The sequence below is a fragment of the Barbus barbus genome (genome assembly GCF_936440315.1).
Source record: "Barbus barbus genome assembly, chromosome: 13".
NCBI classification, from domain to species: domain Eukaryota; kingdom Metazoa; phylum Chordata; class Actinopteri; order Cypriniformes; family Cyprinidae; genus Barbus; species Barbus barbus.
Window position 1 is genome coordinate 10,892,836 of NC_136741.1, and position 12,178 is coordinate 10,905,013.

Sequence of the window (12,178 nt, forward strand, 5' to 3'; positions counted from 1 at the left end):
TCATCTGATTATAACATGTGAATGAGTAAACCTAGAGAAATAAGCAAGCAAAAACTTGTCTGAGTGTCGTCTATTAGATAATGTAAATCATACTTTCGAATCATATGTTCTGTCAATTTGTGCTACCCTGTCAGATTTTCCTACCTCCCATTAAAATGGTAGGTAGTACAATACGACAACGAAAAATGCTACCTATTAGATTGTGTTTTATTAACATTTACACCAACCCCAACCCTAAACCTACCACTTACAGTAATGCAGATGCATTAAATATTGTTGTTCAGCGTGAGAAAAAGGACGAAATATTGATGTGCGCATGCGCAGTAAACCCCGGTAGGAAAATCTGACGGGTAGAATAAAATGTCAGGACACCGGTTCAAGGAACGAAAACTGGAAACAAACTAAATTTTGACTGGAACAGAACCGGAAACTAAATCAAATTTTACAGTTCCGAACAGAATCGAAAATTTGAAATGGCCATTAACCGGTTAATAACGTTGTTTTATCGTTCCATTTAATATTTGAAATTTGCTGTCAACCAATCAGGAATTCAAGTAGTACAGACTATGCAAATGTGATGCTGACGCATCCAGCGAGTGAAATGCCCGCCCGCCCGCGCTCAGCTGTTAACTCTAGTCGCAATGGCAATGAATTCTGCTATCATGTGTTTTAATGGGAGGTAGCAAAATCTGACAGGGTAGCACAAATCGTCAGAACACCGGCATTAGAGTTTATCCAACGACAGCGTTAAGATGGATTCAACAGATCTTATGCACCTCTGTGAACGGAGAAAACACAAAACTATAGGCTTACATAAAAAGGAATATATATGCCTATACAACTAAATATATTTCACGTAAATCATTGACAGATTAACAAAAAGAAAGAAAAAAATATATATGCTGTGTTATGAGCCTTAATCCTTGTTTCCATTATGCCCTCTTGTGTTCTCTCTGTGCATGTGTATGTGTATGTTTGTGTTTCAAATGGGCGGTTCCCGGAGATAATTTGCTGGAGGCTACGATTGGTTCTCCTCCTCACCTGACCCAGATATAAGGACTGCCCCAAATACTCAAATGAGGCCATTATTGTGCCATCGTGTTTGCCTTTGTGCGTTGCCGTCGTCATTCGTTTAAGTCTTTGGGTGTCTTACCAGAGAGATAGTGTGTGGGTGCTTGTAATTCTGTGATAGTTTAGTTTATTTGTTTTGTTTCCATTTTGTGATATTCTTTGTTAACTTGACCCATGCCTGATTGACTCCGAATTTGGATTCCGATTGTGAATTGTTTACTACTAACTTGTATATATCTCTTGTAAATATTTTGTAAATAAGTTTTTGGTATGTTAAGGGTGGTAGGGGGTTAGACGTCATTTTATTTTGAAACATCTTTTCTCATTGTTTTTGGCTAAGGGAGTCAGGTAAGTTGAAACTGTATTTTTGTTTTCTTTATTTTGGTTTAGGAAGTACACAGTGTTTACGAAAATATATTTTTGTTTGTTATTTTGGCCTTGTCTGCCCCTGAAGCTAAACCCTTATTTATAAATAAATTCTTGTTATTCAACATCTCTCTGGTATTGAGACTCTTCTTTTTTTCCCGTTACAGCTGACCCCTAGACAGTCGTAACAGCTGAGTTAGGCCTACGGTTCATTGTGACGCATTCCAAAGTTCTGGAAAGGAAAACGAGATGGCACATCGCAGCCTCAGAGGAGACGAGAGCAGTGGATTTATTTACTGTATATTGCTGCTGCCAAACAGATCTAAAATAAACATACAATTTATTTCCCAGCTGTTTACCTTCACAGACATAACCGACTGATTTTTGTGTTCTGTGCTCGTCTGTGCAGCCAAAGACAGAACAGTTAGCATGTTTTGCTCAAACTTTCACCATGGCATTAGAACTGGTACACCGCTGTCGCTTTTAATTAACATTTGTATTTATATTGTTATATTTGCATTTCCGTTTCATTTCATGTATTTAATTGCCCAGTAATTAACATTCTGTATGAACATATCAGTTTAAGACTTAAAGTACCATAATGTTTTGTAAATACCATACATTTCTGTAGACCTACATCAGTAGGTGGCAATGAATGAGCGTCTGTGTTACGTATTAGCAAGTTATTAAATATTTGATTCAATTGATTCATTAAAATCACTGAATCATTAACAAATGAAACAGTGGAGAAATTATTCATTCACTTAGGCCTATATTTGTTCACAAACAAGGATTCATTCCTCAATGAAACACTACTAATTATTACATATTTATAATTATACTTAATGACTTTAAATTTACTGTAGTAATACAGAGAAACTAATTTGGGCAAATAGCACTAATTACTTGTTTAGGACTTGAAGCTTTAAGTTGAGGACTTGCAACTCGACTTGGACTTGCCTGTCTTGACTTGGGACTTGTCAGTCTTGACTCGGGACTTGACTCGAGACTTGAATACAAAGACTCGAGACTTACATCAACACTGACTTGGTCCCACTTCTGAATCATAGCCATAGGTAACTTTCTAGAGTTACAATTGTAATTTGTAAATAAAATTTTAATTACAATTTATTTCTTTACTTTTATATTTTATTAAAGTTCTATGTTGTCCCCTTAAGTAGGAAATAAACTTAGAAATAATACAGAAGGATTTTTTTTTGGTTTTCTGTGAGGTGTAGGTTTAGGGGTAGGGGATACAATTTACAATTTGTACAGAATAAAAATCATTACGTCTATGGAATATCCCCATAAAACATGGAAGCACAATTTCTCTCTGTGAGTGTGTGCGTGCACACATTAAAGAAGATTAATATATTTTGCCAGAAAAAAACTATTTAGCCAATTTATGAGCTGATAGGGACAAAATTACATTCCTCATCATTCTCTGTGGCATAATAACAATGATACAAATAATAATAATACTGCACATTCTTTGAGTTTTCGGAGCTTGTAAAAACTGCCCAGGATGACATGAATGCATCATATTTCCGATAATGCATCTGAGCACATCTCCACCCTATAGCATGATCTTGCCTGAACAAAAGTGGCTTAACTGCATAATGTTGCCCTGAGGCAACGAACAAAAACAACAACAACAATTTTAGTATATAAATTAAAATATAAAGTCTTTCAACAATTCAACATGCTTCCTTACATATTAATGCACATGCATATATATATTTTTTTTAAATACAGTTATTTAAATTTAAACATGTTAAAAAGTCACATGTCCCATGTGGCTTTACTTCCTACACCCCCAAAAAAGTCCACATCCACTTTAGACCCTCATTTCATTGAACAGACATGTCAGGTAATATTATTATGTGTGTATATTTTTAATTTAAAAAAATTAAAGGGGCGGGGTGAGAGGTCCAAAAAAGGTAGTTTATTGCCTGAGGGCAACACTGCCATACACAGGGTTAAGTCAACGAATGTTATTCGTAAAAAAAAAATAAAAATGATTTGGCTTTATTAAAATGTGTGCCTAATCTACTCATTAAATAAATAAAATAAGTCTAAATAAGTGGTTCAGATGACCAAAGCACAAAATTTACTTGCATAATTAACATTTTAATTGATTGGCCAGACATTTACACATTCATAAATCTGGGATTATGTTAAACGTGTCATGGAGTTATGCATGTTGAATATGAATATATAAACAAGCGCATGTGCACAGTACCTATAACTGCGCTTTGCATCTGCTTTCTGCTGATTGCTAAACGACATTGACTCACAAGCTAAATGACTGTAACGATCCTCAGCGTCTGCATTTTGTGTGCCTTGCTTCGTGTATGTGTGTGTACAGGGGATTGGCTGATCTTCGAGGAACGTGATTGGTGGATCTGGAGTCGGCTGGCCTTAAAAGGGTGGCACTTCCAGAACATGGAGAGGTCATTTTGGCGTTTGCTGTCATGGCATGAGGAGCTCTGGATTCCACCTCCATCAACATATCACAAAAGAGATTTTGTGGCTATTGTCTGCAGCTTTATGAGCACGTTTTGTCTGAGGTTTAATTTATTCATACTGCATATATTATAAGAGAGTTATCGGAGCGTAGGGGTGACCTGCCATTTATACCTACCTACCTACCTACATACATAATCTCACCCCTCACCCCTCACATTTCAGCAACAATTTTAGTATATCTTATCAAGGGACAATACGGCACAAATGAAACTTGGATATATTTTAGAGTAGTCAATGTGCAGCTTGTATAGCAGCACAAATTTACTGTCCTCTAAAAATAACTCAACATACAGCCATTATTGTCCAAATAACTGGCAACAAAAATTAGTACACCCTAAGTGAACATGTCAAAACTGTGTCCAAATTGTCAATATTTTGTAGGTGCACCATTGTTATCTAGCACTGCTTTAATCCTCCTGGGCATGGAGTTCACCAGAGCTGCACAGGCTGTTGCTGGGATCCTCTTCCACTCCTCCACAATAACATCACGGAGCTGTTGGATGTTAGACACATGGTGCTTCTCCACCTTCCGCTTGAGGATGCCCCACATGTGCTCAGTAGGGTTCAGGTCTGGAGACATACTTAGCCACTCCATCACCTTCAGCTTCATCAATAAGGCAGTTGTTATCTTGCCGGTGTGTTTGGGGTCGTTATTATGTTGGAAAACTGCCGTTCGGCCCAGTTTCTGAAGGGAGGGCATCATGTTCTGCTTCAGAATGTCACAGTACATGTTGGAATCCATGTTTCCCTCAATGAACCGCAGCTCCCCAGAACCAGCAGCACTCAGGCAGCCCCAGACCATGATGTTACCACCACCATGCTTGCCTGTAGGCAAGACAAACTTTTCTTGGTACTCCTCACCAGAGCGTCGCCATACATGCTGGACACCATCTGAGCCAAACAAGTTAATCTGAGTCTCATTAGACCACAGGACATGGTTCCAGTAATGCATGCTCTTGGACATGTTGTCTTCAGCTAACTCTTTGCAGGCTTTCTTGTGAGCCAGCTTCAGAAGAGGCTTCCTTCTGGGACGATAGCCATGCAAACCGACTTGTTGCAGTGTGTGGCGTATGGTCTGAGCACTGACAAGCTGACCTTCCATTTCTGCAACCTCTAAAGCAATGCTGGCAGCACTCATACGTCTGTTTTTTGAAGACAGCTTCTGCACCTAACGCACAGCACGAGGACTCAACTTCTTTGATCGACCCTAGCGAGGCCTGTTCCGAGTGGAATCAGTCTTGGAAAACCTCTGTATGACAGTGGCCACTGTACTGTAACTCAGTTTCAGGTTGTTACTGATCTTCTTATAGCCTCGGCCATCTTTGTGGAGAGCAACAATTCTAATTCTCAAATCCTCAGAGAATTCTGTGCCATGAGGTGCTATGTTGAACATCCAGTGGTCCGTATGAGAGAATTGTACTCAAAGCACCAAATTGTAACTGCTCTAATATAAGATACACACATTTTTATAGTCCTGTCAAGCAGACAAAACTATGAACATGATGAATAGGACATGTGGCTTTGAACGGTTAAACGACGTATAGCTGTTATCACTTAGGGTGTACTCACTTTTGTTGCCAGCTTTTTTGACAATAATGGCTGTATGTTGAGTTATTTTCAGAGGACAGTAAATCTTTACTGCTATACAAGTTGTACATTGACTAATCTAAAACATATCCATGCTTCATTTCTATAGTATTGTCCCTTGAGAAGATATACGAAAATGGTTGCCGAAATGTGAGGGGTGTACTCACTTTTGTGAGATACTTTTTATTTTTTATTAGCTGATTATGACCTACACCAGGGGTCGGCAACCTTTTTGGCATGACGTGCCATTTTTAATTTTTCTGGTTAACCACTGTGCCAATACCCCAATGTCATTTAACATTTCTATCGTAAAACAGTTGACTAATATTAAATGATTTGCAGCTTCATCTTACCTTGCTCTCTTTCAACGTTAAACTGATGCTTTGCGCTCAGCATCTGTGAATGGTAAACCCCGCCTACTTTGATTTGATTGGCCATCTCAGTCATTTTGACATTGACGAGCACTGTTAGACCGCTGAGGATTTGATCTGAAGCGCCTAGTATGTGCAGTGGTCACGCGCGCATCCGTAGACTAGCGCAAGTTAATTCACACTGTAATAGTATTTGTAGCTCCTAACAGGCTGTGAGACTATGAGAAGTTTTTACATCAAAATGTACGTCAGTATGCAGTTTTCCCTATTGCTCGCGTGCCAGCGATTATCCCTCTGCGTGCCACTGTTGGCACGTGTGCCGTAGGTTGCCGACCCCTGAGCTACACTCTCATTCATTTCATCCATGAACGAGATGTACCAGTTTGTTCAATTCATTCACAAATGACATGTACCAGTTTGTCTCAGATCTCTCGCTCGTTCAGACTCAAAACAGCATGATGGGCGTATTTGTTCAGTAGATCCAAGTGTTGGTGAATGAAAATAACCAGTTGTTGAACGATAATGATGAACAGGAGCTCGGCTCGTGTAGCTTGGCATATTTGCAGCAAAGAAAGAAATTTACACTTTACCACTGTAATGAAAACTGACCCACTACTGTGTTTTAGACTTAGTTTTGTGGCATATTTTGCACTTTACAATTTACTTGACTACTGTACAGAGTACTGTACGAATCTGAATGAGAGATTATGCCTATAACTACAAACTATAAATAATCAAAATGCTAAACTGTAGAAAGCTGATTTTACCTGCATAGATTCTCCTCTGTAATGGTTGACGGTGGTGGAAAGACACTGTCTGACCCCTTTGGAGAGTAACTTTTCGTAATCCACGTCACTTTTAGCTCCACTACCTGAACCTGTAATTGAAAAGATTTCATGTACGAGACATATACAACTAGTTTATGATTAAATGTTTAATGATTAAACATTTTAAGACATATAGCAAAAGCTTCGTTTGGTTTAGTTATTTGCTTTAGACACAACATATTCCCAATCACAGAACTCATTTACATTAGAGAGTCAAATTTTCATATAACTTGCCTCCTCCACAACAACTCTGAACTTGCTTTTCTTACTGAGAACTGGCTTCACACCATACAGCCATTGCACATTAGCAAAAACCTTTGAGGGCCCGATCAAAACCTGACCCGGATAGAACCCATAGGCATCATCAAAGAACAAACCCTGGAGTAAAAGGCAAAGCAACATTTCAAACTGAGACATAATCAACAAGCTGTGTAAAACAACTGCATAATCAGAGACCAAAATCATATATCAAATAACAGTTAATATTCACATATACTATTTTGGACTGAAAATAGTGATTATTATTTTGATACATGATTAATCTGCCTATTATTTCTTTGATTAATCAGATAAAAATCCAAGGTGAACATAAATATTACACTTCCAAAAAAAAAAAAAAAACACCCTGCTTGCTTACCACTTTAAAGTAAACGTTAATATCACTAAATGAAAAAACAAAAACAGAAGCACAAACTAATGTTAACTGGCATAGGAAACACAATCTGAAATACTATATTTACATCCATTATCTCCCTTTAAGTCCCTTCACTGTTGCTGCTCTCATAAAAATACTATTACTTGTTTTTTGTAGAATTTGAACCTCCGTTTATTGTCTAGGAAGAAACATTTTAGAAAAATGTATTAAGTGAAAAATTTTATTGGGCTCCATCTGTTTGACGCACATGTACAAATTGTGCCAAATTTCAACTCCCTGGCAAATTATTACCCCAACCCCTCCTAATCCTAAACCTAACAATACTGGGTGGGGGGTAGTAATATGGCAAGAGTCAGATCACCGGCACTCATTAAGAGAAATCTGGGAAGTTTACGGATATTCACTAGCTTTCAGGAATAGCATACATGCAAAATGGAAATAATCATAATAATCATTCAACTGTGAAATGCCATGCCGTACTGCCCAGCCCTAATGAACATTATATCAGAGAAAACAAGATCCCTTAACTAATAACGCAAACAAAAACACAAATAATGAGCACCTACCACATCACTGATGTGAGGGTAAATATCGTAGAGTTTTGCGCCATCTTCCTCACTCATAGAGCATCTAAAGTGAAAAAATATATTATGTTGTTGCATCATATCCTATCCAATCCATCCTATAAAACTGTTGCATTCTTTTTTCTGCTACTCAGGTACACTTGAACAAGATATTACGATCAATATGTTTAGCTTCATACATATAGATACTGCATAACCCACAATGACATGAAGAAAAAAGTGTGATCACATTACCGTGCACCATTGGAAAGCTTCACAACGATTTGGATGCTGAGATCATACACCTTTCCAAGCCAGAAGTCATATACAATGTAGTCACCATACATAAAAGACTGCAGATATGTACAACACACAAACACTTAGTTAACTGTTAGTCATCTATTTAAGACATTTATCTAGAGTGAAAGAGTACATTCATTACAGTTTCGCCCTAGAGTAAATTAAGTTAAATGCTTTTTTCAAGTGCTCAATGGTGATTGAGCAACCCAGTCAATGACCCTAATGTATCCTATAATGTCCAAGAACTTGTTTGTTGACGTTGTTTAATTTTCAATAATTCAAAGATAACTTAATGTAATATGCCTTCATTTGATAACCAGAAAAATGTAAAATACACAACAGAATTTCTGAAAAAAATAAAACATTTCATAAGGCTATTTTAAGAATAAATTTGAATAAATTAAGTGGTTTTATGCATTCAAGTGATTAGACACGCTAAAACAGAATTTGGTAACAACAAAACATATGGTGAGAAAAAATAACATTTCATAGGGCCCCAAGCATGTAGGGTTTTTTTTTTAACTTTTAATACAATTGTGAAATTCTATAAGTTTCATGATTTTAATTAATTAGACAAGCTTTTTGATTAATAAAATTTAATTTAACCATTAAAAAGGAGTCCCGAAAAATTCAAACGTAAAAAAAATGGAATTTGGAAAAAAAATAAATATATAAAACTGATTTCCTAGGGCCCTACTCAGGTGAGCACACTCCCACCAGCGGACAGAGAGCATGCATCGGAAAATGTGTTGCGTCAAATATGTGAATAAATCTAGATTTAAATGAAAAGAGAAAAGATATAGTATACGTTTTATTTGTATCCAAAACAATGTGAACATCACGGAGCGCTGAACACTCTCATGGGCTGTATGTTTCATTCACACTCGAAGCCGGAGTGTGCTCTCGTGCCGAAAGTCCAAAACGGACTCGTATGAAAAGTAGTAAAAACTTTTGACAGGCATCCCGCTATAGCTGTAGCTAAGCTGAATAACAAGCATAAAACTTAACTGATGAAACGTGAAGACGATATGGTTTGTGTGTGTTTTTCAAGTCTTCTCCAGGTAATAAATATGAATTATACAGTGGTAATTGACAGCATTAATTACAGTACAGAAGCTATAAAATATACGTTCTGCTTTATTCTTTGATAAAAATGGAAAAAGTGTTTGTAGTATATACAGGTACATATAAAAATTGAATATCGTGAAAAAGTTCATTTTTTCTTATTTCAAAATGAAACTTTCATATATTTTAGATTCATTACATGTAAAGTAAAACATTTCAAAAGTTTGTTTGTTTAAATTTTGATGATTAGAGCTTACAGCTCATGAAAGTCAAAAATCAGTATCTCAAAATATTAGAATATTTACATTTGAGTTTCAATTAAAGCTATGGTCTACGATTTCAAAGATTGTTCATTATTAATAACCTCGTTTAGATGCTGGTTATGGTTCTACAGTACAATCCTAATAATATGAAGAGAAAAAAAGAATGAAAAAAATCCATTCACTCTATTGGGTGTACACCCGCAGAGAAATTGACCAATGTAAGCTGTCCAGCATCAACTCAGCAATGGAGAAAAACCAACAAACAGACAGCAGCAAGCGGCCCCTGCTCGCCCCAACAGTCAAGGTTGGAAGAAAGAGAAAGTCAATTGAGGAAAGAGCAGAGATTAAAAAAAAATGTGAAGAACGCCGGACTCAAAGCCGAATCAATATAGGGTCCACCATTGCCCGTTGGAGGAAGCTTCAGAGAAACCTTGGACTTAAAACCGACGCTGACATGGCTGACTTTTTGTTGAGCAGGTAAGCATTTATTTATACTTTTATGGTGTGGTGTATTACATAAATAGCTTTTTATCAGTCTGACAACATGATCATGCTACCGGTCGGCATTGGAATGTTAGCCGTTCAGCATCGCCTATCACGGGTCAAAGTAATTATATTTCTTGAAATCCGACATCGCACATGGTACATCTCTGTTCCATGTTTACTCCTGCTTGACTGAGTGACGTTGTTCAGGTCGTTTCCCGGTGGGAGGGATCAGGTAGCACAGAGGGGAGGGGTGTGCGTGTGGAGGGGCGGGATGAGTTTTTTAAAAATTCAGGCTCTCTCGACTGATTTTCAACATCGTAGACTACAGCTTTAATGACTATAAATTCCAGGTATCTCTTGTTCTTTGAAACCACAATAATGGGGAAGACTGCTGACTTGGCAATGATCCAGAAGACGAACATTGAGAGTAAGCCACAGAGGGTCATTACTGAAACGTGTGGCTGTTTACAGAGTGCTGTATCAAAGCATATTAAATGTAAAGTTGAGTGGAAGGAAGAATTTGGGTAGGAAAAGGTGCACAATCAACAGGGATGACCGCAAGCTTGAGAATACTGTCAAGCAACGCTGATTCAAACACATGGGAGAGCTTCACAAGGAGTGGAATAAAGCTGGAGTCAGTGCATCAAGAGTCACCACACTCAGACGCAGCCATCTACCAGGAAATTTTAGAGCGCTTCATGCTTTCTTCTGCTGACAAGCTTTACGGAGATGCTGATTTCATTTTCCAGTAGGACTTGGCACCTGCCCACACTGCCAAAGGAACCAAAAGCTGGTTCAATGACCATGGTGTTACTGTGCTTGATTGGCCAAACTCGCCTGACCTGAACCCCATAGAGAATCTATGGGGTATTGTCAAGAGGAAGATGAGAGACACCAGACCCAACAATGCAGATGACCTGAAGGCCGCTATCAAAGCAACCTGGGCTTCCATTACACCTGAGCAGTCCCACAGGCTGATTGCCTCCATGCCACGACACATTGATGCAGCAATTCATGCAAAAGGAGGCCCAATCAAGTATTGAGTCCATAGAAATGAACATACTTTTCAGAAGCCATTTCTGTTTAAAATATACTTTTTTTATTGATCTTATGTAATATTCTAATTTTCTGAGACACTGAATTTTGGGTTTTCATTATCTGTAAGCCCTAATTTCAAGAAATAAAGGCTTGAAATATTTCACTCTGTGTGTAATGAATCTATATAATATATGGGTTTCACTTTCTGAAATGACTGACAAAAAATATTAACCTTTTTCACAATATTTTTTTTTAGATGTACCTGTATTATTGATTGTTCAATCATAACCAGAAAATTGTAATTAGTAAAATATTTATCAAAAATATTATAGAAGACAAATTATTGGATATTGTCCAGCAGTGCATTTTATTTCTTAGCCAATTCAAAGATTTTTTTTTATGACAATTATACATACATAAATATAATAATAATAATAATAATAATAATAATAATTATTATTATTATTATTATTATTATTATTATTATTATTATTATTATTATTATTATTATTATTATTACTACATTTGACATTTCTGTCCCCCACACTTCGGAAATGATTGCTACTCCCCTGCCCTGAAACATAACTGAATATAAAAATTTATGCCGTGTTATCTTTATTTGGGCATCCAATATTTTGTGGCTCCACGTGAATTTTCTTCGGTGGGAAAGATAGCCAAAATAATTTTGACGTTGAAGGTTGCAGAACCCTGACCTAAGCTGGCTTCAAAAAACAGACGTAGGAGTGCTGCCAGCATTGCTTTAGAGGTTGCAGAAGTGGAAGGTCAGCTTGTCAGTGCTCAGACCATATGCCACACACTGCAACAAGTCAGTTTGCATGGCCGTCATCCCAGAAGGAAGTCTCTTCTGAAGCTGGCTCACAAGAACTCGCAAACAGTTAGCTGAAGACAACATGTCCAAGAGCATGAATTACTGGAACCATGTCCTGTGGTCTAATGAGACTCAGATAAACTTGTTTGGCTCAGATGGTGTCCAGCATGTGTGGCGACGCTCTGGTGAGGAGTACCAAGAAAAGTTTGTCTTGCCTACAGGCAACCA

At 37.4% G+C, this 12,178-nt stretch overlaps 1 protein-coding gene across 1 annotated transcript in view; it reads right to left on the reverse strand.

The window, feature by feature from the left end:
- The window catches only part of LOC306878680 ((E3-independent) E2 ubiquitin-conjugating enzyme UBE2O-like), a 65,453-nt gene that overhangs the window by 14,023 nt on the left and 39,252 nt on the right, over positions 1-12,178 (reverse strand). Inside the window, exons 4-7 of the mRNA XM_079431161.1 lie at positions 8,225-8,322; positions 7,973-8,036; positions 6,986-7,129; positions 6,692-6,801 (exon numbers count right to left, since the gene is read on the reverse strand). Coding sequence (XP_079287287.1) covers positions 6,692-6,801; positions 6,986-7,129; positions 7,973-8,036; positions 8,225-8,322 — 416 coding nt within the window. The remainder of the gene's footprint in view (positions 1-6,691; positions 6,802-6,985; positions 7,130-7,972; positions 8,037-8,224; positions 8,323-12,178) is intronic.